At 40.4% G+C, this 23,414-nt stretch overlaps 1 protein-coding gene across 12 annotated transcripts in view; it reads left to right on the forward strand.

The window, feature by feature from the left end:
• Positions 1 to 23,414, forward strand: part of Ctnnd1 (catenin delta 1) — a 50,326-nt gene that overhangs the window by 21,541 nt on the left and 5,371 nt on the right. For 6 of the 12 annotated variants that reach the window (XM_076847269.2, XM_076847270.2, XM_076847268.2 and 3 more), the window contains 16 exons: positions 6,144 to 6,264; positions 7,411 to 7,700; positions 9,672 to 9,743; positions 10,701 to 10,853; positions 11,267 to 11,802; positions 14,556 to 15,019; positions 16,084 to 16,267; positions 17,075 to 17,192; positions 17,813 to 17,966; positions 18,373 to 18,390; positions 18,841 to 18,909; positions 19,719 to 19,846; positions 19,939 to 20,089; positions 20,816 to 21,008; positions 21,443 to 21,557; positions 22,192 to 22,279. In XM_076847269.2, coding sequence (XP_076703384.1) covers positions 7,506 to 7,700; positions 9,672 to 9,743; positions 10,701 to 10,853; positions 11,267 to 11,802; positions 14,556 to 15,019; positions 16,084 to 16,267; positions 17,075 to 17,192; positions 17,813 to 17,966; positions 18,373 to 18,390; positions 18,841 to 18,909; positions 19,719 to 19,846; positions 19,939 to 20,089; positions 20,816 to 21,008; positions 21,443 to 21,557; positions 22,192 to 22,279 — 2,638 coding nt within the window. In that variant the 5' untranslated portion in view covers positions 6,144 to 6,264; positions 7,411 to 7,505. The remainder of the gene's footprint in view (positions 1 to 6,143; positions 6,265 to 7,410; positions 7,701 to 9,671; positions 9,744 to 10,700; positions 10,854 to 11,266; positions 11,803 to 14,555; positions 15,020 to 16,083; positions 16,268 to 17,074; positions 17,193 to 17,812; positions 17,967 to 18,372; positions 18,391 to 18,840; positions 18,910 to 19,718; positions 19,847 to 19,938; positions 20,090 to 20,815; positions 21,009 to 21,442; positions 21,558 to 22,191; positions 22,280 to 23,414) is intronic. The other 6 variants (XM_076847273.2, XM_076847272.2, XM_076847275.2 and 3 more) reach the window with 3 other exon arrangements.

The following is a 23,414-nucleotide window of genomic DNA, read 5'->3' on the forward strand; positions in this document are numbered from 1 at the left end:
ACCACACCCTTACTTTGCTTCAAAGCCAGTCTAGCATTTAGCCATTTTACTATGGCTTGGTGTGGGGGGGGGGTTCCCAGAATACTTTGGATGGGAGCAAGACAAATGTTTTATCAGGTTTCTGAATTTTAGGAGGTCTATCATGATGATAGAAGTGATTTTTTTTTTTTTTCCCTTCTCCTTTTTGATATGGTGTCTTGCTATGTTGTCCAGTCTGGTCTTGAACTCTGGGTTGAATTGATCCTTCTGCCTCAGCCTCCTGAGTATTGGGTCTACAGGCATGAACTACCATACCTGTTGATTCTTTTATTTTTATCCCCTGGCTGTACTTGGGATCAAATATAGGGCCTGCCTTATGCATTGCCAAGCAAGCACTCTACCACTGACCTACACTCCCTTTCCTGTTTTGTTTTGTTCTATTTGTAAGTCATAGTAAAAACTTTAAATCCTAATAGTAACTGTGGGTCATGATTATAAGACAAATAAGTTTAAGGAGCCCCATTGGACCTAAGTTCCATTTAGCTAGGAGTTTTTTACGTGGTGCTGGGAATTGAACCCAGGGCTTCAAACATGCTAAGCAAGTGCTCTACACTGATAGACGTTATTTTTTATTTTTTGAGACAGGGTCTCAGGCCCCCAAGTACCTGGGATTACAGGTGTACGAATCATACCCATGATCTTCATCACCATCTCCTCCTCCTCATTATTATCATTTTGCTGTGTTGCCCAGGCTGGCATTGAACTTAGTACAGAAACTGCTAAGACAAGGCCATTTCTGAAGTATAGGTTTTGTTGTTCTGAGTAGTGCTTGAATGAGATGAGGTTGTGAAGTGAGCAGGGTTCTCTCTAGACCTTTTTTGGTTATGCTGTGTTGTCCAGCCAACCCTGAGCCCCAAGTTCAAGCATTCCTCCTGCCTCAGCCTCCTTAGAAGCTGGGAGTATAGGTTTGTAACACCATGCCCATCTCTCTCTCTCTTTAATATTTTTAGTTGTAGATGGACACAATATCTTTATTTTGTTTATTTAGTTTTTTTATATGGTGCTGGGGAATGAACCCAGTCCCTCATGCATGCTAGACTAGGCAAGCGCTCTACCACTGAGCCACAACCCAGCACCCCTACCCCTTTCAGATCTAAATGCCGGTCAGCTCCAGAGACTTGAGGTTAGCATGGAAGTGAGTCTTCCAAGTGAAATACTAGAATTATTCTGACTGAGCTTCAGAAGGTGGAATATCAAGTGAGAACAGAGGGTGAGTACTTAGACTTTGGACTCAGGTACAAGAACTCTTTCTGATAAGGAGCCATAGAAAAAACTTGACAAAATATATTCCTTTGATTTAGAAACAAAGTGGCAATTTTCTGTGTGTGTTTGTGATTGAACAAGAGTGATTAATTTTGAATTTTGGAGCAGATCTTTTCTTTCTTAAAATGTTGTCTCATACAGTTCTGTAGTATTACAGTGGCCATATTTTATTGATTGGCTTTTAAAAAATATTTTTAGTTGTAGATGGACACAATAACTTCATTATATTTATTTTTGTGTGGTGCTGAGGATTGAACCCAGTGCCTCACATGTGCTAGGCAAGTGCTGTACCACTGAGCTACAACCCCAGGCCTTGTTTGGTATTCTTTTTTTTGTGTGTGTGTATGTGGAGGGCTACTGGGGATTGAACTCTGACACTCCACCACTGAGCCACATCCCTAGCCCTGTTTTGAATTTTATTAGAGACAGGGTCTCAGTTGCTTGGTGCCTCACTAAATTGCTGAGGCTGACTTTGAACTCTATCCTCCTGCCTCCACCTCCCGAGCTACTGGGATTACAGGTATGCACCACTGCATCTGGCCTTCATTGGTAGTCTTTAGAAGGATATTCAGTGCATTTTGTTTAAAAAACTATATACCTAGAATACACTGGAAGTGAAATTTTACTTATCATTGCATTTAGAGGAAAAGCATAAATTTATGGCATTGGTTTGATTTTATAATGCATAAATAAGAAGAAAGGAGGAGAACTACCTTTGGGATTGGCTACAGAGGATAAAATTTCTGTCCCAAGAACTCAAAAGAAGTTTAGAGTTCTTCATCTTAGGACAAATTCTTTTTTCTTTTCCAGTAAAGGCTTGTTTGTCTGAATCTGGTCACATCATTGGATGTACTTATGTGAACTGCATGGCGGGAAGGGAAATAAATTAGCTCAGTTACATCCCAGCCCTTTCTATTTTTTATTTTGAGACAGGGTCTCACTAAGTTCTTAGGGCCCTGATAAATTGCTGAGGCTGGCCTTGCACTTGTGTTTTCCTGCCTCAGCTTTCTGAGTAGCTGAGGTTAGATGTGTGCCACCCTGACTGACTTAAGTAATAAAAATTGAAGCTTTCAGGGGCTATACCTTCTTCAAGATTGCCTAGCATGTTTTTGGCAGAGTCAGCAGTTAGGCCCTGGGTCTTTTGACTCCTAGTCTGGAGTGTTATTTTGTTTTTCCCATTGAGAGTGTGAAGAATTCCTATAGAATGAGAAGTGCATATCGAGATGTGTGATTTACTCAGAAACTCTGCAACACCACCAAAATTCCAGTCCTTTGTGTTTTATGGAAGTATTTGTAGTAGTAACATTAATAACTTTCTATGTGTTGAGACCTTTTCCTACGAACTTACATGAATCATCTCATTTAATCCTCACAGTTATCCTATGTATTTTTACTTCTCCATTGACAGGAAAGCTGAGGTTAAAAATAGGTGGTACTGGTCTGGTATTATATAAGTGTTAGGTCTGTGACTTGAACCCAGTCAGATTTCAAAGCCTATATTCTTAACCTTTAAGAATCATAATTCCAAATTATATTTCTATAGCTTGTTTACAATAGAACAAATCATTTCAGGGACTGTGCTATTGATGACTGGTTTTCACCCTATTATTTGTTTGGCATTGTCTAATTGTTTGGCCTTCTGGGCACCGATTCAATTTAACTTGTTTTGGTTTGGAGTTCTGACAGCAGAGAGTGAACTTTTATCATTGTCACTGCTTGAATGAGGGAATCTTGCTGTAGACTCTGGGTAATAACAGGTAGGCCTTCTAGTGTGGATGGGATCCAGTAATATAGGATCTAAAACTTGTTAATCATAAAGCTGGCTGACTATTCTTAGGAAATATTAGTCTTAGGAGAAAAACAAGTTTCATTTTATGTGCCACCCTTCTCACATCAGGAATCCTTGATTTTTTTTTTTTTTTTTTTTTTAAAGTGAACGCTTTGGAAACATTAAGTGGCAAAACTAGAAAGGTGTTGGACCAGACTTATAAGCCATTCCTGACTCTGCCAAAGTCAGTTATGGTTTGCAGCTCTGGTTTGTAGCATTATCTTTTTATGATGTGTATGGCTTGTAGAAGAAATGTCATCAAATTTCTGAGTTGCAAGACTGGTCTTCTGTAGCTTGCTCAATGTCATTATTCTTTGTCCCTACTCGTTTCTTTTTCCTCATTTTCCCCCCTCTCTAATGTAGAAAAGGAATAATTCTTTATTCTAAAGAAAAATGGAAACATCTTCTTTCCCCCTATTTTTATGATAGTTAGGAAGAAAGCTCTCAGTAGTTGTAGGGCATAGAGGCTCTCTCATGTATCTTTTTTTTTAATATTTATTTTTTAGTTATAGTTGGACACAGTACCTTTTATTTATTTATGTTTATTCATGTGGTGCTGAAGATTGAACCCAGGGCCTTACACATGTTAGGCAAGCACTCTACCACTGAGCCACAACCCCAGCCCTTGGCAGTGTGGTGTAGAAAGAGAATGTAGGCTTGGGAATGGCAGAGACCTGGGTTTAAATTCAAAATTTGCTATTAACTATGGGGACTTGGGCAATTTCTTCACCTGAGTCTGTTTTCTAATTTGCAATCAAACTTAGTTCCTTGTGGTTACTATTTGGATTGCCAGGATGATAAGTGTGAAGCATTCAGCAATTGTTAGTTCTTTTCACATTCCCTTTTTTCCTTCGTAATAATACTGGTAAGGCCTTGAATAGAGAATAAAAAACTTGGTATTAACAGATTTGTAATGCTGTAATGAGTGCCAGGCACTAGAGAAGTGCCCTCTGTCCCAGAAACACTGGCCTAGGTGAGACCTCTAAAATTGAGTAGGGTGATCCATTCTTTAGAACCCATTTGTTTGTTTGGGCTAGAGATTGAACCCAGAGGTGCTTTACTATTGAGCTACCTTCCCGGCCGTTTTCATTTTTTAATTGAGACAGTGTCTCACAAAGTTGCAGAGGCTGCTCTTGAACTTGCAGCCCTCCTGCTTCAGCCTCCTGAGCCAGTGGGATTACTGATGTGGGTCACTGCACCTAGCCTCAGCTATGATCTTATGATCTTAATTTTAATCTACTACTTCACAAAATAGTTTGGAGCTGAGATAGTATCATGAAGTAACGTAATTGGAAGACAGAAACTAACTCTTGAAACAACTTAGTACCTCACATTTGTATAACAGTTATCTCACCGAATCTGCACAGCAACTCTTGAGTTACATTGGGTTGGTGATACTGGCATTGTACAGATGAGTATGTGGCAGGGACTTAACTGCCATTGTTGGCAAGTGGCAGAGTGAGGACTGGAACTGGTCTTCTGAGTTGTATTGTGCCCAACATAGCTTTTGCTTTTGCCCTTTTCAAGCAGAAAAATTTTCTGCTTTTAGACCTAGGAATCTGACCTCCTCTTCCTACCAGCTGTACTGTCCTCTTCAATTTGGTCAGCTATAAAATTATGAAGATGGGAGAAGCTAATGTTTTTCCAGACACTGCTTTCTGACCTACCTTTTTCCTATCTTCCTAACTCCCTTTTTCTGAGTTTAAGTTGTGGGGGCAAAAAGTAGCCATTTATGGCAGGATAACAAACAATTTCTGCAGCAGGGAGTGTTGTCTCTGTATGCCCCATGTAGTGGTTGTTTGGGCTTTTATTAGCAAGGAGGATTACAGGGCGGAGGTTACCAGAGTGGTAACTGCACTGCAGGCCCTGTTCAAGCTCAGTAACTGGAAGAATCTCTCTTAAGTGGAGTTTTCTTGGTGTGGAAGTTCATAGGTCATTGTACATAGCGGATAAGGGCAAGTGTTTAAAATGAAGAAATAGAGATGGAAAGGAAACAGTTTTTAATGATAAGGATACTTATTATAAGAAAGACCTTTGAGTGGCCTGTTAAAATGTAGGATGGGAATGTGAGAAAGTGGCAATGGGCTTTGGACTCAAAGGAAGAACAGGAGTTGATAAGTGGTTGTGGGAGTTCATATCTGGGTGGGGGGGCAATATACTTTCTGATTTAGGGAATGAATTAATTCAAGAGTTCTGGGCACCTGTTTATCAGTTTTCTCTGGGGACTCTTGCTTGCTGAATGCTGCATACACTCTAAGGCAAGTAGGCCCAATCCTTTGTGCTTGGTGGGGCTCTGGGGAGCGTGGGAAACAGAACCTAAGCAAAAGATTCAGTCTAGGCTAGTCTCCACTTGTCTTCCCCACTGCTACTATTGCATTGGTTTCTCAATGTGTTTGTGGGCATGCTGGAACTGGGCTTTGAGGTTTCTGCCTTAGGGGTGGAAAGGAGGGGGAAGGGCATTCCAACAGGAATTTTCCCCCCAATTTGATTGCTGGGAACAAGGGATAAATGGGTTTTTATCCATATTATTAACAGTTCTTGGTTCTGTATAGAGGTGCAAATAGAGGAATTCTTGATAGGACAATAGAGTCCATATTTTAATGAAAACTACATTCAAAGCCCAGGTATCTGAACACAGCAAAGTCTGAAGGGCATTGGTCACATTAAGCAATTACAGTTCATTCATTCAGTATACACACACACACACACACACACACAATGTATATATTTATTTTTTGGTATTGAGCCCAGGGGTGTTTAACCACTGAGCAATATCCCCAGCCCTTTCCTTTTTCTTTTTTGAGACAAAGTCTTGCTAAGTTGCTTAGGACCTCTCTAAGTTGTTGAGGCTGGCCTTGAACTTTGGATCTTCTTGCCTCAACCTCCCCATCCAAATCATATTTTAAATTAATACCTTTCATGCCTCAAACTTCCCCTTGATTCTCTTGTATTTATGCATTGGGCATATTTTATTTTCCTCTCATTTCCATTTTTCTTTCAAATATTTCTGCAGCTCTCTCCTTCCTGCTTCCTCCTTGCTGTGGTGGCTGGGATGCTTCTTCCATGATTTTTTTGAATCTAGACTGGGCTGTTCTCTGTGTTAAAACAATCAATTACGACCCTTCTCTTAACAGGTGTGTATTAAAATCACATTTATTAAGAATAAATAAATATTTTTAAGTGACTTTTTTCCACGGGGGTGGGGGCATGATGAGAGAATGTAGAGTAGGGGAGATTACCTCCAACCTGCCTTTTGGACTGGCCATAAGGTCACCCATAGTGACAATCAACTAGGTACAGCAGTATGACTATAATGCTTCTTGATTTATTGGCCAACTTGCTGTTATATAATAAGGATATATTATCATTTATTGTATAAACAGCACACATAAACCATCTTGATACTTGGGTATTTGTCCCGAGTTGGAAAAAGTAAAGTGGTAAAAAGATAATCTGTTTAGAACTTTCTGTAAGATTATAGAGTCATAGGAAGTTCTAGCCTTTGACATCTAGGAGTTAGAATATGAACTACTTCAAGGTGTACTTTTTAAGAGTTTGAGCCTACTGCTCCTTTTCCTATTCCCCAAAGAGGTAAAAGTCCTAGGAAATAGTGTCCCCCCACCCCCCACAGATTATGTTTAAGGCACATTTTGCCCTCAATATTGTAGTATAGTTTGGAAGCTAGAAAGACCCGTCCATAAATGTATCAAACATGGAGGACTTAATTTTGTCTTTCCACCTTTGATAAGGGGGAGATGTTTTTTTTTCCAATTTACATTTCTTAGTTGGGATTTTAAGTTAGCATATTAATTTAGTATATTTTGCCCCTACTATAGCAGTATCAGTAACAGATTTGAGAGAGGTTAAGTAAAATCTGTACTGCCTTGTTTTAGAAGTGGCTTGGCCCTGAAGGACAGTGAGTGCTTGTCTGTACCATGCAGTTAAAACTTTCATTAAATTGATACTAGCAATTTTTTCCAGGGAAAAAGAATCTTTTAATCTCATGCCATGATTACCACATTTAGTCACATTCTCCTTCTCCTACTGACAGATCTAGTCACCACTTTCCTTTCAGTAGGTACTTTTGGTGGGCTGTTGAGGAGTGGGCAAAGGACTCTGCTTGAGTAGACACTGGTGGTGGGCCCCCAGGCTTGGTGGTGGCTTGCTTTCTGCATTGTAGTAAAACCACGAGAGGGCATCTTTGGCTCTGGGATTAATAATTCATCTGTCTTCTCTGACCTGTGATCTTTTCTCTCCTCTCTCTTATCCTTTCCCGATAGTGTGAAGTGAGGGGGGCCTTCTCCCTCCTTCCTCCTCCCTCTGTGATCCACCTTCCTTTTTACCCTGCCCTGCCACGGCTCTGCCCCTTACCTTCATGGACGACTCAGAGGTGGAGTCGACCGCCAGCATCTTGGCCTCTGTGAAGGAACAAGAGGCCCAGTTTGAGAAGCTGACCCGGGCGCTGGAGGAGGAACGGCGCCACGTCTCGGCGCAACTGGAACGCGTCCGGGTCTCACCACAGGATGCCAACCCACTCATGGCCAACGGCACCCTCACACGCCGGCATCAGGTAACCCCTCTCTCCATCAGACCAGCAGGTAGGACTTTGGCATGGTCACGGAGAGGGTAAAATCCTTATTGGGAAGATACTCTACCCTCGGTGATGGGCTATCCAATGCCCATGCTTCATTTTGAACTTTTCCAGAGGTGTTAAATACTGATTAAGAAACAAGAAATATTGCTGCTGTGATGAGTTGGGTGGACTTATCTCTAGAAGCATCATCTGACTTCTTGTTTTGTTGGAGTGGGTTTTCAGGGTTGGGATGCCATGGCAGATAGTATAGTTTGGGGCTATAGTCATATTACTTGTTTTATCTGATTATTTTTTTCTTGGAATCAAAAATTCAAGAAAGTAAATGGGCACTTATTGGTTGGGGAAGTTGGGCATCTTGTACTCCCAGCTTCATTCAGTTCTTTCAGGGAACAATCTGTTCTCAGAAGGTGTGACTATATCCATAAATTGTATTTTCCTGTTCCATATTGCCTTTGTGGCCTCTTTTTTTGTTGGCTGTATAAATCATGTCTTGGAGGAAGGGGTTATTGTTAATTCTGTTGGTTAGAATTGGAGAGGGAGCTTCATTCTGCTGTTTAACCCAAATAACCACAGGAGCCAGTGGTCTCTTGTTGGCTGACTTTCTGATGTGACTTTGGAAAGTTGGTGTTAGAAGTGAGAAGTATCTTGTGTTTCCTTTGGTTTATCTAGTCTGACTTTGCTGTGACGAAATCTGTCTGAGGGTGTGTGTGTGTGGGAGGGGGGCGGAGGGCATTGCTTGATAGACTGCATCTTAGGAGATCTCTGGATGGAAACCAAAATAGTGCTCGTGCCTTGACAGTCCTTTTTATTGATTATTTAATTTTTAAGATAGAAAAGGTCCCTCCTATTGAGGAACCTTGCAGATTGAGCTAGAGGACAGAATTCCAGTTGGGGATAATCAGGAATTTGAAGGAGGCTGTATATTTGCAATGTTTCTAATTTTTTCTAGGAGCCAGAGTAGAGGGCTAGGGATGAGATATATATATTGAAAAGACGACTCAGGCTTGGAGGTGGTGGGGAATTCCAGGATTTAGTATGTGGTTTCTTTCTCTTGCTCTCTTATTTTTAACTTCTGCTCAGCAATGAAACCACACCTTTCCTTCTTCCTGAAAGTAATGTTTAACTTCCTCTCCCTCAGCGTTATACTCTTCATGTAAAGGGGAGTGGGGTGGGAGAAGAGTTTCCTAAGGTGGCCAGATCTCACTGTGTTCTCTATTGAAAGAGGAGCAGGGAAATATGTATTTCTATGTGATATAATGTCATTAGATTATTTCCTGCTATTTAAGACAGAACAATTTAAGGTTGACATTTTGGAATGTGTTCTGTGTTTGTAATAATTGATGATAAAGATGTTGAGAATTTAGTCTTCTTGGAGGGGAATTGGGGTACCTATATTCTTCATACTTGGAAAGGGAGACTTACATCTTTCTTTAAAAAGCTGTATGGAATGGGAGTTTCCAATGGTAGCAGAGCATGAAGATTCAGGGAACAATAACGAAGACTTTTTTGGAAAACCCCTAAATTAGCCTTTTCAATTTTCCTTATATTCTCAAGGATTTTCAAAAAGGTTGCATGTAGGGAAACTTTTCTAAAACATTCTTTATTTCAGCAAATAGTTTTTGAACGCTTATAATGTATCAGGCACTGCGTAAGGCACTAGGGATGCTACCTTAAATAAAACTGACCTCCAAACCCCCTCCTCTGCCCTCTTGGAGCTTAGGTTTTTATGAACCAAAGACCCAGTCTGCCATTGCAGGCCTGATTCCAACTTTGAGGAAAGTTCTAAGCTAAGAAGTAATATGGTTATTTTATGAGTACTGACACAAGGATTTCAGGCCACAAACATCTTCTTGAAAGCCCTTTTCCTGTTTGGGAAAAAGACATTTATGTTTGATAGAGTAAAGGAAGGCCACAAAATGAATTGTCCTTTCATGGGCTATGTTTCAGAACGGCCGGTTTGTGGGCGATGCTGACCTTGAGAGACAGAAGTTTTCAGATTTGAAACTCAACGGACCCCAGGTAATTCTTTTGGCTCAAGGCTGGGTTGTTTCATTCATATCATTTTACTTCTTCAGCTTATAAGAGCATCATGGTAATTCATAAAGTGTCTGGCACATTGTAAACACCCATCAATTAGTTTCTTTCATTTAGGAAAGTAAAAAGGTGGAGCTACAAAGTATATATGTAGCTTTGTTTTGAAATGAATATTAATGGCTATTGATCTTTATTACTACCTCCCTGTCCCTCTCATGTGATCCCAGATACTACATTCCTATTTTAGGGAGGGCATAATTCTACTTTGCAGAAAATCCTACCTAAAATCTGGTTGGTCTTAGAAGCCTTCTGGCTTACCTTAGAGTAATATAAAGTCAGTCAAATGATTGGTCTTATAGGGATTTTCTGTTTTATCCTAAAAGTTCTTTGTTTTTTGGGGGGTGGGGAGTGGGTGTGGTGGTGCATGCCTGTAATCCTAGTGACTCTGAAGGCTGAGGCAGGAGGATCAAAGCCAGCCTTAGCAATTTAGGGACTAAGCAACTGAGTGGGACCCTGTCTCTAAATAAAATTCTTAATAAAGGGCTGGGAGTGTTGCTCAGTGGTTAAGTGCCCCTGGGATCAATCCCTCGTAATAAAAAACGTTCTTTATTTATTGGATAAGCCCGTTTTGAGAGATCACTCAGATGTATGTATGGCCCATTAACATAGTTCATATTCATTTAGATAACCATAGATGACCAGAATTGGGAAGTTAAATCTGCTACCTTTGTCACTTGGTGTCAATATGGCTATCAGCTGTTTAGCTTGGTACATACTAGTTAAATGACTAGAATGGGAAAATTATATTTACTTTTGTACAAGTTTGAAAGGTCACCTCTCTTTAAAAATCTTGAGGTCTATAAAAGATGGATGAATAGTCCTCGCCCTTCTGCTTCTTACTAGGATGGGTTCTTAATAATTCTTTTCCTCTTTTCCATATAGGATCACAGTCATCTTCTATATAGCACCATCCCCAGGATGCAAGAGCCAGGGCAGATTGTGGAGACTTACACAGAGGAGGACCCTGAAGGAGCCATGTCTGTTGTCTCTGTGGAGACTTCAGATGATGGGACCACTCGGCGCACAGAGACCACAGTAAGCTGAGATTTGCATAAGGTCTCATTAATAGAAAATAGAAGAAGTCTTTCTGTAGTTTGTATTAGGGGAGAGATTAAGCACTTAATTAGGGTGAAGGAAGGATCACTAATTTGTTCTTATGCCAAAAAGAAAGTGATCTCTCTTCACACGGAAAAGTGATATGGGAAAATCTGATGGATTGGGAAGAGAGAGGGCATGTCAAGGTCTGTAGGAGCTTCTCTGAGAAGCAGTAATTGCCAGGGCAGTTTTCTTGCTCAGATGTATAGGATGGGAAGAAAGGTAGATGGTATAGGCATTCTAGTGTAGTGGCCTAGAGATTAGGGTTTGCTTCTTTTCTTGGAGTGGTCTGGAAGTAAGCTGTATCACTTATTTCCCTCAGTAGTTTTTTTCCTCCCATTCCTTAATTGAAGGTCAAGAAAGTAGTGAAGACAGTGACAACACGGACAGTACAGCCAGTCCCTGTGGGACCAGACGGTCTGCCTGTGGATGCCTCATCAGTTTCGAACAACTATATCCAGACTTTGGGTCGTGACTTCCGCAAGAATGGCAATGGTGGACCTGGTCCTTATGTGGGCCAAGCAGGCACTGCTACCCTTCCGAGGAACTTCCACTACCCTCCTGATGGTTATAGCCGCCACTATGAAGATGGCTATCCAGGTGGCAGTGACAACTATGGCAGTTTATCCCGGGTGACTCGCATTGAGGAACGATATAGGCCCAGCATGGAAGGCTACAGGGCACCTAGTAGACAGGATGTCTATGGGCCACAGCCCCAGGTTCGGGTAGGGGGGAGCAGTGTGGATCTGCACCGCTTTCACCCAGAGCCTTACGGGTTAGAAGATGACCAGCGTAGTATGGGCTATGATGACCTGGATTACGGTATGATGTCTGATTATGGCACTGCCCGTCGAACTGGGACACCCTCTGACCCTCGCCGCCGCCTCAGGTAGGCAAGAGTAAAAGGAAAGGGTCTTTCCAAGATGGGGGAAAGAGCTGGCTTTTCTTTCTACTTTTAAGAACCTTTAGGGATCAGACTTTTCCATGGGAATTCTGGGTGAAATGAAAGTAGACTGATTGATGTTTAGTAGATACTTTCCCTTGTTGCCTCGAGAATGCTTTAGAGTAGGATTGGCAGACCTTTACAGAGGACCTCCTTTAGGTTTTGTTAGATGTTTTTTGTTTTAAAAAACAAGCCTCTAAAAATATAAAAAATATTGAGTTCTTGGGTGGTATGAAGACAGGTTTGGCCTGTGGACTGCAAATCTTGCTTCAGAATAAATTAGGTACTGTGTTTTCCAGACAAAGAGACATGAAAAGAAGGAAAAATTTAAGGTTTTCTTGATGGTGAGGGTGCTTTGGCAGCTGTTACTGAATTTCTGTGTATGGGTCATGACCTTCTAAAGCCAAATGCCTTGGTGCTTACTTTCCTCATGTATAGGGAGCGTTGGTTAATAGTGAACTGGGCTGGGGACACGGGTAGAGGCCCCATTATCTAAGCCTGAATCATTTACCTTTCAGGTGTCTTAGCTAATCCAACTCCCATGTGACTCACCTTTTATTCCTGAAGGGGCACCAGACTTCAGCTGGTGCAACCTAGAGCAGGGGTAGATAGCAGCAGTCTGCCCAGGGTGTTGTCTGCTTTTCTGACTTCCTCATTAGTAAAGAGTGATTGGACCCAGGTGGGTGTGGGTGGCTAGGCCATTTTGTGCTATCCCTGTAGCAGTTGACATAGAGAAGGTTTGGGGCCTGGTTCTTGGGTTTGTTCCAGGATGGCACTGGACTTGGAAACCTGCTTGACTATCAGATCATTTGCTGCTTCCTGTTCCGGGCCTAGGAGAGTAATACAAGGTCAAACTTAAACAGTGAGGCAGTTGATTAGTGTAAAAAAGCACTGAACTTGAAAAACCTCAGTTCTAGTTGTACCTCTGCCACTAGTTGTGTAGCTTCAAGCAAGTCATTTGATCTTTCTGGACACAGCTTTGTTATTTGTAAAGTGAAAGAATCTTGATCCTTTGCCTGTAAAAGAAGGAAATATAAGATTTCTTCAGGTGACTAAAATTTGGTTATGGTAATTGTTTTTTATAATTGCTTATCTTAAAATAATAAGAAAATTAAAAGGTGCTTAACACAGAGCCTGAAAACCCCAGAAAAGCACACCATCCATTCAAAAAGAACTACAGTTAACATTTTGGTGCATAGCCTTTGAGTTCTTTTTCCTATATTTGTGAACATGCTGTATTTTTACCCCTGGACTAAAAGGAAATCTTTCTACATGTACAGGTTAGTAGCCTTCTCTTAAAATTTAGCTAATATAACCAATTTATTTTGTTTCAATGATATTTTGAAATGGCCTTTATTTATTTATTTATTTTTAACTAAATGCTTCGGGCCTTTGAATCACTGTTGAATGGTTGTTGTTGACACCCATGAGGCAGATCTTCAGCTTAAGCTAACCTTGAGTGTTTGGTGGCAATGGGAGTGGTTTTGTGGAGCAAACAAAGGTCTTATTTGGAGAGTTCCACACAATAGGTTCTCCTCTCTCCTGTCGGAGCCGCAGAATGAGATGAGTGCAGAGATAATGGGTCTCTTCCTGGTGGTCATGAATAAATAATAGTGTGACAGACTCACCCTCTAGTGGTTGCTGGTAGTACTGAAACAGGAAGAATTATCTTCCCACTGACTTCTTTCCTGCAATTGCTGTGTGTTTCATGTGGCTGGGCATCCTAAATACAGTGTTGGTCAGCAGATTTTGACAAAATTGGAGGTATTTAGAAATTGGAGAATGGGACTCATTTCAAACATATTTCTGAGAGCTAGGTATGATAGCACATGCCTGTAATCCCAGTGACTTGGGAGGCTGAGGCAGAAAGATCAAAAGCTTGAGGCCAGCCTTAACAATTTAGGAAGATCCAGTCTCCCCAAAAAAAGGACTGGGGATGTAGTTCAGTGATAAAGTGCTCCCTAGGTTCAATCCCGGGTAATAAAACAAAACCAAACCCATATTTGTTGACTAGCAGGTCTGATGTTGCTATGAACTGTGAGAATTAGTGTTTCAAGACATACACCTTATCAGTACCAAAGACAGGTATTCATATGATGTAGCAAGAAGTTCTTTTCTATTTTTCTCTATCAACCCCTCCCTCTTTAATAATTTCCAAAATAGGATAAGGAGAACCTTAAATATAAAGTATATTTAAGGGTCTTATTCTACCAACTGGTCCCTATGTATAAATGCCTCATTTCCCATTTAGCTAAGGGCTTGCTAGAACTGTTCTCAGGCTTTATTTGATGATTTCTGTGATATTGAGTCATTTAGTTTGGTTAGCTATGCTGTCTGAGGATTTATTTTAATCTCTATCTGGAAACTAATAATTTTCAGGTATCATTCAAATTACATGTTCAGTAACTAGATTTGGTTCTTTTTTTTTTTTTTTTTTTTTTTGTGATTAACTTCTCCAAAGATTACTTTCTGAGGCAGCAAACTTGATGAAAAAAGGGTAGCTCTAATTTAATTGAAGGTACTTTTGAAATTATTAAAATTGATTAGCATATTATTAATGCAGAGGAGATATATGATCTGTGTATCAGTGCTGGGGATAATCCTGCCTTAATGTTGGGGGGTTATAGGAGTGTCCAGTAAGCTAGACTTAACTACTCGATGTATTTCTCTTTTCTGTTGGTTTTTCCAAAAATCTGCAGGAGTTATGAAGACATGATTGGCGAGGAGGTGCCAGCAGATCAGTACTATTGGGCTCCTTTGGCCCAGCATGAGCGGGGAAGTTTAGCAAGCTTGGATAGCCTTCGCAAGGGAGGCCCCCCACCTCCCAATTGGAGACAGCCTGAGCTGCCAGAGGTTATTGCCATGCTGGGATTCCGCTTGGATGCTGTCAAGTCTAATGCAGCTGCATACTTGCAACACTTATGCTACCGCAATGACAAGGTGAAGACTGATGTGCGGAAGCTCAAGGGCATCCCAGTGCTGGTGGGATTATTAGACCACCCCAAAAAGGAAGTGCACCTTGGAGCATGTGGAGCTCTTAAGAATATCTCTTTTGGACGTGACCAAGATAACAAGATTGCCATAAAAAATTGTGATGGTGTTCCTGCCCTTGTGCGATTGCTCCGAAAGGCTCGTGATATGGATCTTACTGAAGTCATTACTGGTAAGTTCTAGGCCCCAGGAAGTGCTAAGTTTGGGTGACTCTTACCCCTAGAGAAGTTGAGAGAGGGGTTTCCAGTCCTTTAACTTTTGATTATAGATTATCTCTAATCAACTATGGTCACAAAGAAGATTGTCTTCCAAACATGGAAGTTCGATGTCAGTTGCCAGTTATCCCCAATTGTGTAATTTAAGTGTATGCCTGTCTTGACTCACATGCTAGGCCCATCTAGACATTTGAGCTGTGATCCTTGCTTTATTTAGAACAGTGTTTTTTCAGATTCTGAGCTGTGATCTGATAGTGTGAATTGAACACAATTTTGTGGGTCACAATCACCATTCCAAGCAAAAGAAAAGAAAAAAAAATGCCTAGTGTGGTGATGCATGCCTCTATTTCCAGTGACTCAGGAGGCTGAGGCAGAAGGATTGCAAGTTCAAGACCAACCTGAGCAACTTAGTGAGTCCCTAAGCAGTTTAGTGAGACCTTGTCTTATAATAAAAAGGGCTGGGGATGTTGCTTAGTAGTTGAGTGCCCCTGGGTTCAATCCCGCGTATCAAAAAAAAAAAAAAAAAAAAAAAAGGAGAATGTATAGACCATTGGTTTTTAGTTGGAGGAAATTCTCCCCTCTCTTCCCTGAAGACATTTGCAATGTTGGAGACATTTTTGCTTGTTTTAACTGCGGTGTGGGTAGAGAGTGCTATTGGCATCCATGAGTAAAGGCCAGGAGTGGTAAACATCCAACAGTAGACAGGACAGCTTCCTGCAACTAAGAATTATGTGACTCCAAATGACAGTAGAGTCGAGGTAGAAGAGATCAGTATAGGTGGATTGGTGAGCATTAGTCATAGGCAGTACTGTTTTTATGGAACTTTACTTCGTGATCTGTATGTTTGTAAAATATAAAATTTATTTCTTCCCACGGGTTACACACAAAAGCTTGAATATCAATGCAAGATATTTGATCATTAAGGAAGAACAAGAAGTCGAGCAATAGGGGATTCTCTTGACATTCTTCAAACATATGATCTTGGGTATTGGAGAGCTATCTTATGAATTGTCTCTGCCAGGAACCCTATGGAATCTCTCATCCCATGACTCAATCAAAATGGAGATTGTGGACCATGCACTGCACGCCTTGACAGATGAAGTGATCATTCCTCATTCTGGTTGGGAGAGGGAACCTAATGAAGATTGTAAGCCACGCCATATTGAGTGGGAGTCGGTGCTCACCAACACAGCTGGCTGCCTTAGGTAATAGTAAGGGCTTTGAGAATGTAAAATTGGATTTTTGAGGATTGATATATAATTTCTTTAAAAAGAAAAGTTAAGTTTTTTTTTTTTTTGTACTACGTGTTTGAACCCTGGGGTGCTCTACCACTTAGCTATATTCCCAGCCTATTTTATTTTGAGACAGAGTCTCACTAAGTTGCTGAGGCTGGTCTCGAGTTTGTGATCCTTGTGCCTCAGTCTCCTGGGTAACTGGAATTACAGATGTGCACCACCTGCTTGGCAAAAGTTAAAATTCTTTCACCTGCTATTCAGCCTCTACTATCTTTTTATTGTATCCTGCAACTCCAACTGTTTTACCTTTATTGCTACTCACTTATTCCACATATACCTGCTGTTGGTTTTTTTGTTTTCCCTTAAACATCTCTTTTATGCCTCTTTGACTCTGTTCATCTAACTTGGTAAACACTTATTCAGAACCTACAATGTGTAGGTAATCATCTAGTTCTGGGCTTTGTGTGTCTGTATCTCTGCCCTTAGTTTTCTATATTTCAAATCAGACACTCTGCTCTGTGGTATATTTGTACTTCCATTTAAGAAGTATCTATTCTATCTTGAATTATTAACCCATACCCCACATGGTGATAAAGGTTCAGAAAGCAGAGACTGTCAGTGAACTTTCTCTTAACTGCTATGCCTTGCTTATAAGATATTCACTACTTCCTATAGTGAGTAAAAAGGGTATTGAGGAAGCTTATAGATGTTGTGGGATAGTCAATGGGGGGATTTCTGAATTTGAGTCATTTAAAGTATTTTCTGGTTTCCCTTCAGGAATGTAAGCTCAGAGAGAAGTGAAGCTCGTCGGAAGCTTCGGGAATGTGATGGCTTAGTTGATGCCCTTATTTTCATCGTTCAGGCTGAGATTGGGCAGAAGGATTCAGATAGCAAGGTAAATTAATTTCATTCATTGCATCTACAAAGTACTTGTAGTGCAAACCTACCCACTCATGCTTTCCATTACATAAAATGCCTATCCCAGCACCTTCTTCCTAAAGAAGGAGTGTTCAACTTAGGAATTTTTTTTTTTTTTTTTTTTTTTTTTAATTTCCTCACATGGGGGCTGGGGATGTGGCTCAAGCGGTAGCGCGCTCACCTGGCATGTGTGCGGCCCGGGTTCGATCCTCAGCACCACATACAAACAAAGATGTTGTGTTTGCCGAAAACTAAAAAATAAATATTAAAAAAATTCTCTCTCTCTCTCTCCATCTCTCACTCTCTCTAAAAAAATAAATAAATAAATAAAAATAACTAAATAAATTTCCTGACATGTATATGAAAGCTGCCTAGTGGTCTTCTAAGATTATTCATTTTCCAAGTAGGAAAGTCAGTGATCCAGTTTTGGGGTTGGCTAAAGCCACTAAATTCAAGGAGTTTGAGAAGACTGGAATGCTGAGAAATGATGGATTGTATTATATTTTGAGGGTTGATATTTTAATACCTAAATCATGGGAACTTGCTGCAAAATCACCATAGGTATTTACTTCTCTTATTAAATCTTGTGTCCCTAAGCTTGTGGAAAACTGCGTGTGCCTTCTTCGGAACTTATCCTATCAAGTTCACCGGGAGATCCCACAAGCAGAACGTTATCAAGAAGCACCTCCCAGTGTTGCCAACAGTACTGGGCCACATGCTGCCAGTTGCTTTGGGGCCAAGAAGGGCAAAGGTGAGTCTTAGTTCCTCATTCTTTGCTCTTTAATGTGGGACAGGGAGAGGAAGGAACACTTACCTTTAGATACAGAATATTTGCAAAGAGTCTGGGAATCTGTCTGGTCAAGACTGTCTTGTTGCTCTGCCGCTGCTTTCCCTGAGCTGTGTGCTTTTATTGTGGTGGTGGTGGAGGTAGTGATGGTGGTGGTGGTGGTGGTGGTAGTATTGCTGTGAATGACTGAGGCACTGAGAACTCAACTAATCTGGGGCCTTCTTTCCCATTCCTCCTTTCTGTTTCCTGTGTTTTTCTTTACTTCTCTGTGCTTTCTTGCTTATTTGACCATGCTTTTGTTGACATCTTTCTCCTGCATTTTCTTCCTTTATCTCTCCTCTGCTTTACACCTTGGGTGACGCATTGGAAGATGAATGGTTCTCCAGAGGTGAGTTGAATCTTTTAAGGAGCTTGACAACTTCTAATTTGCATGTTTTGGTTTTAGCTTCCCTAGTATTTCATTGCCTAACCCTTCCCTGTGGATGCATGTAGGAAAATTGAGTTGAGGAAAGCCATTGAAACAAGTTCAGCTCCTCTGAGCACGTGGATCGTGGCATGCTGTTTCTGGGCAACAGTCCTTTTTATCAAAACTCAGGTCAATAGTGACAAGAGTGGTTATCCTTGTTATATCTATCTGCTACCTGTTTTCTGTCCTTGTTTCTGCATAGCCCCCTGCTGGGACAAGTTGGGCGGGCTTCCCTTCTTTTGCTCCTTTTGATGCATCTCTGATCCAAAGATTTTGACTGAAGAATGAAAAATGTGCCAGGTGAAATTTTCCTTTTTAAAATTCTTTACCCCTATTCTCTCCCTGCCCCATACCCTTTTCCTATTTCTACAGGGAAAAAACCCACAGAGGATCCAGCAAATGATACAGTGGACTTCCCTAAAAGAACAAGTCCTGCTCGAGGTAAGTTATTTTTTTTTCTTTTCAGTCTCCAAAGATCTCATCAACATAGCCCACAGATAGGGTATTTGGTAACCTAATAGTAGACTTTATGCAACATATGTACTGTTCTCTCTTCTCTGACTTGGGGATTTGAAGTGACAGTGAAAATACTGGTAAAATCTATAGTATTTTAGAAGTAATGCACAAAGGCCTGTTTTGTTAAGACAGTGCTTCAGGTTATTCAAGGATAGGATAAAGTTCTCATGGTAGGCTATAGCAGAAACTTAGCTACTCTAAGTGGTCACTACAGTTTTGGAGGCTTAAACTTTATTCTTAGAAGAATCCTGTTTATCATAGTTTGCATCTTTGGACTCATTGTATTGATGACTATAAGGTTTACAGCTCTCCATGGATATAAAAATGACTGGGTTAAATTAGAAATAATTCATTTGAGATGAGAAATCTTGAACCTTGATTGCTATCAATGAACTAAATGAATCTTCTGAGAGCTCATGGTAGAACCAAGGCCAAAGTAAGCTGTGGGGGAGAAGAGTCAAGGAGTAAGGAGAGAAAGGAGTTGAACATGATGAGTTGATATATCTTTTGCTTCTTACCATGACTAATTACTCTTAAGAATCAAATCTTGGTACCCAAAGAGGGGGTAAAGTAAAGAATCAAGTCTCTGAGTTGGCTGTTGACTAGGTAAGGGAATTCAGGGAGCGTAATGGTAAATACATCTACCTAGAGTACTAAGGCTGGATTCCTACCACCAGAGCCTGGTTTGTAGGTATCGATTAGTATCTTCTGCCTTCTTGCTCTTTCTTGTACAGGCTATGAGCTCTTATTTCAGCCAGAGGTGGTTCGGATATATATCTCACTCCTTAAGGAGAGTAAAACTCCTGCTATCCTAGAAGCCTCTGCTGGAGCCATCCAGAACTTGTGTGCTGGGCGCTGGACGGTGAGTATGTTTTACAAAATGGATTTGGAAATGGGAAGATTTATATAGCTAGTTTGTTATTTATAATCTGTTGTCTTCCATGTGCTGCCTAGTATGGTCGATACATCCGCTCTGCTCTGCGTCAAGAGAAGGCTCTCTCTGCCATAGCTGACCTCCTGACCAATGAACATGAGCGGGTGGTGAAAGCTGCATCTGGAGCATTAAGAAATCTGGCTGTGGATGCACGCAATAAGGAGTTAATCGGTAAGGAGTTGAATGCCAGCTGTTGTCTCAGCATCTAGCACAGTGCCTGTAGGTGCTGGTAATGTATTTATTGAAATCATCTAAGGAAAAGATTCTAGTCCTCAATAGTCTATAAATTTTAGGGTGGGTGAGGGGACATGGTCTAATGGTTCTTAGATAAGAAGTGATGACTCTTCACAAATAGAATGTTAATAGCTGTTATTTATTGAGCACCTCCATTGTTACTAGGCATTATTAAATACTTCTGTGTTTTCATTTAATCCCCATCACTTTATAGAGGTCTGTTTTTTTTAAATAGGATAAGGAAACTGAGGGTATAGAAGTTAAGTAATTTGCTCAGAGTTAATATAGCCAGTTAGTGGCAGAGCCTAGGTTGTTGAGTTGTTGAGCTTTTAAATTCATAATGCCTTCATTTCTGTTAAGTTACTACAGTATTGACATTCTGTTTTCATTAGAGTATCTGAAAGGACTGGGTAACATATTTGATGTACAATATTCACATTGTTTTAATGTGATTGAAGAATGAGAGAAGGAAGGACAAATGAGTTCATGTTATTTCATGTTCTTTGCCCTTTTGATATGATAATCCTATAGGATAGTGAATCAAATTCATATGGTCAGTATTTCTACTTGATCTGATCAATATAAAATGTAGTGTAAGGCTCCTTATGGCCTAACTCTGCCTTTTTTCCCTGCTTTTTTTTTTTTTTTCTGCTGCTGTTTTAGGTAAACATGCTATTCCCAACTTGGTAAAAAATCTGCCTGGAGGGCAACAGAGCTCCTCTTGGAATTTTTCTGAGGACACTGTGGTCTCTCTTTTGAACACCATCAATGAAGTTATTGCTGAGAACTTAGAGGCTGCCAAAAAGCTTCGAGAGACGCAGGGTATTGAGAAGCTAGTGTTGATCAACAAATCAGGGTAAGCTTACACTTAAAACCACAGCTAGAAGAGTTTTAAGTATATGAAAGGGAGGTTGCTAGGAAGGAGCTTTTCTTTTTGCAGTGCTAGGGATTGAACCCTGGGTCTTGTACATGCCAGTCAGACATTCTTTTCACTGAACCACATTCCTAGTCCCCCTCTTGCTTTCTGAGATTATTCCTCTTCCTTACATGTGAAATGTGAAAAGACATTATTCTTTTTCATATTCTTTTTCTTAATATTGATCCATAAATTGATAATAGGCACTTATGTCAGACAATATTGTATTTTACTCTTTGGGACAGAATATAGGTTTTGGAAAATTTGATTTCACCCTTTTTGGCAATTATATTCTTAACGTTGTAACCAGAAAATATATGTCCTAAGCTTCTTTCCTGGTCTCACATCCAAATTTAATATGGTGTTACTTTAAGGAATCGCTCAGAAAAAGAAGTTCGAGCAGCAGCACTTGTATTACAGACAATCTGGGGATATAAGGAACTGAGGAAGCCCCTGGAAAAAGAAGGATGGAAGAAATCAGACTTTCAGGTATAGTAACTCTCAAGACCAAAACATTTTTTTTTTCCTTCTATTTCATCATCACACTAAGTCTATTTTTGACCCAAGTCTCTAATTAGTAGACCTTATTTGCTTTACTTCTCAAGAGCGGTATTTATAGCTCATTTGCTGCTGAAATAGCTCTGGTCTCCCTCAGTGTCATAACGTGGAGTAAGTAAGTGCTGGTGGTGATGAAGGGTGATGATGGCCTTGGCGACTTCTCCAAATCTCCCCTGACCCTTTGAGCAAGTTTACCATTTTCTGAGACTGTTTCTTTCTGATACTCATACTAGAGTATTTGGAACTTTTAAAATTTCCTGTTCAGGAACACAAATAGAAGCCTATTGTTTCACTATGTTGGGTATTTATTCAATCCTTAAGCGTTACCTTTTCTTAAGAGTTGGAAGTAGGAATGTAGAGGATTAAATCTTTTGTGGGATAAAATGTGCCTTAGGGGCTGGGGCCTATGGGTGTGGGGTGGGGTATGGAAAGCTGGGGAAGGAAACCATGTTTAAGGAGAGCCTCTGGAGGAGGTAGGGTGGGGCAGATTGCTTTGTGGGGTGGAGCCAGGCTGGAGAATAAAAAGACATTCTGTTCTATGACTTGGCATTTTGTTTGCCTCCAGGTGAATCTAAACAATGCTTCTAGAAGCCAGAGTAGTCATTCATATGATGATAGCACTCTCCCTCTCATTGACCGGAACCAAAAATCAGGTATAGTACCCACGGGGTAAACGCATCTTCTTTTAGCCACTTCTGTTATTCTTTATGGGCTTATTAACTAAGAAATAGGATATATATTTATTTCTGAACGAGTTAGTCTTTTGTGGGAGGGGAATAATGCTTTGCTCCAGAATTGTAATGCACAAGCTGGCAGATCTGAGCTTTGGAAATCAAACGTGCAATTTGCCTGAGTGTGATTTCTTCTATTTTTGCTTGTGAACTTAAAATCACTGGAAAGTGAACCCTAGGTCCTTTGTTTATTTTATTTCCCTTTAAATTTCTATATAATGTCAAGTAATGCATGTTTACTGTTGAAAAGTTATAAAATACAGATGTCCAGAAAAATAATAGAAAATCAGTTATTTCTACTACCCAGAGATAGCAACTATTATTTTGGGTTATAACTTTTTAAAATCTTTTGCTATGTGAACAAACACGTTCTTCTGAAGAGATGAATTGTATATTTTGTTTTACCCTTATTATCTTAATGACTCTTGGCTTTAGCCTCCATGAATTGAATTGTTCTTGAATTGTTCTCTGAAAGTCTGGAGGCTGTTGAACATTTGCTTTGATGGCATAGAAGCAGTGGTGCATATTGTTGGTGGCTTAGGGCAGTGATATCACACTGAATGAGTTGTAGACCCCATTACCACATACTTATATTTTAAAAAAAGAACCATCTGAATGATATAAATAAAAATGTCAGTAATCTTTATGCTCTCAGTATACCCCTTAGGATATTTTGATTGTGATATTGAAATACCATTTGGCTTTGTAGTAAATCATAGTACATGGCTTTAGTCATATATTGTTGTTAATGGCTTTTCAACTAAAGAATCAAGAGGGAAAAGCTGGTTTAGTGGCATATGCCTGGGATCCCAGGTACTTGGGAGGCTGAGGCAGGAGCATTCCAAGTTTGAGACCAGCTTTGGCAACTTAGACCTTGCCTTAAAAAGATTAAAAAGGGCTGGAATGAAGCTCAGTGTGGAGCAACCCTGGGTTAGAAACCCAGTACTGTGGTGGTGCGAGGGATCAAGAGGGGAAATACAAGATTTCCTATTTGAATATACATAATGTCTTCTATGAATGTGACCACTGAATGAAGGTTCAAGGTAGAAGAAGAAGG

The sequence above is a fragment of the Callospermophilus lateralis genome, chromosome 2 (assembly GCF_048772815.1).
Source record: "Callospermophilus lateralis isolate mCalLat2 chromosome 2, mCalLat2.hap1, whole genome shotgun sequence".
Lineage (NCBI taxonomy): Eukaryota > Metazoa > Chordata > Mammalia > Rodentia > Sciuridae > Callospermophilus > Callospermophilus lateralis.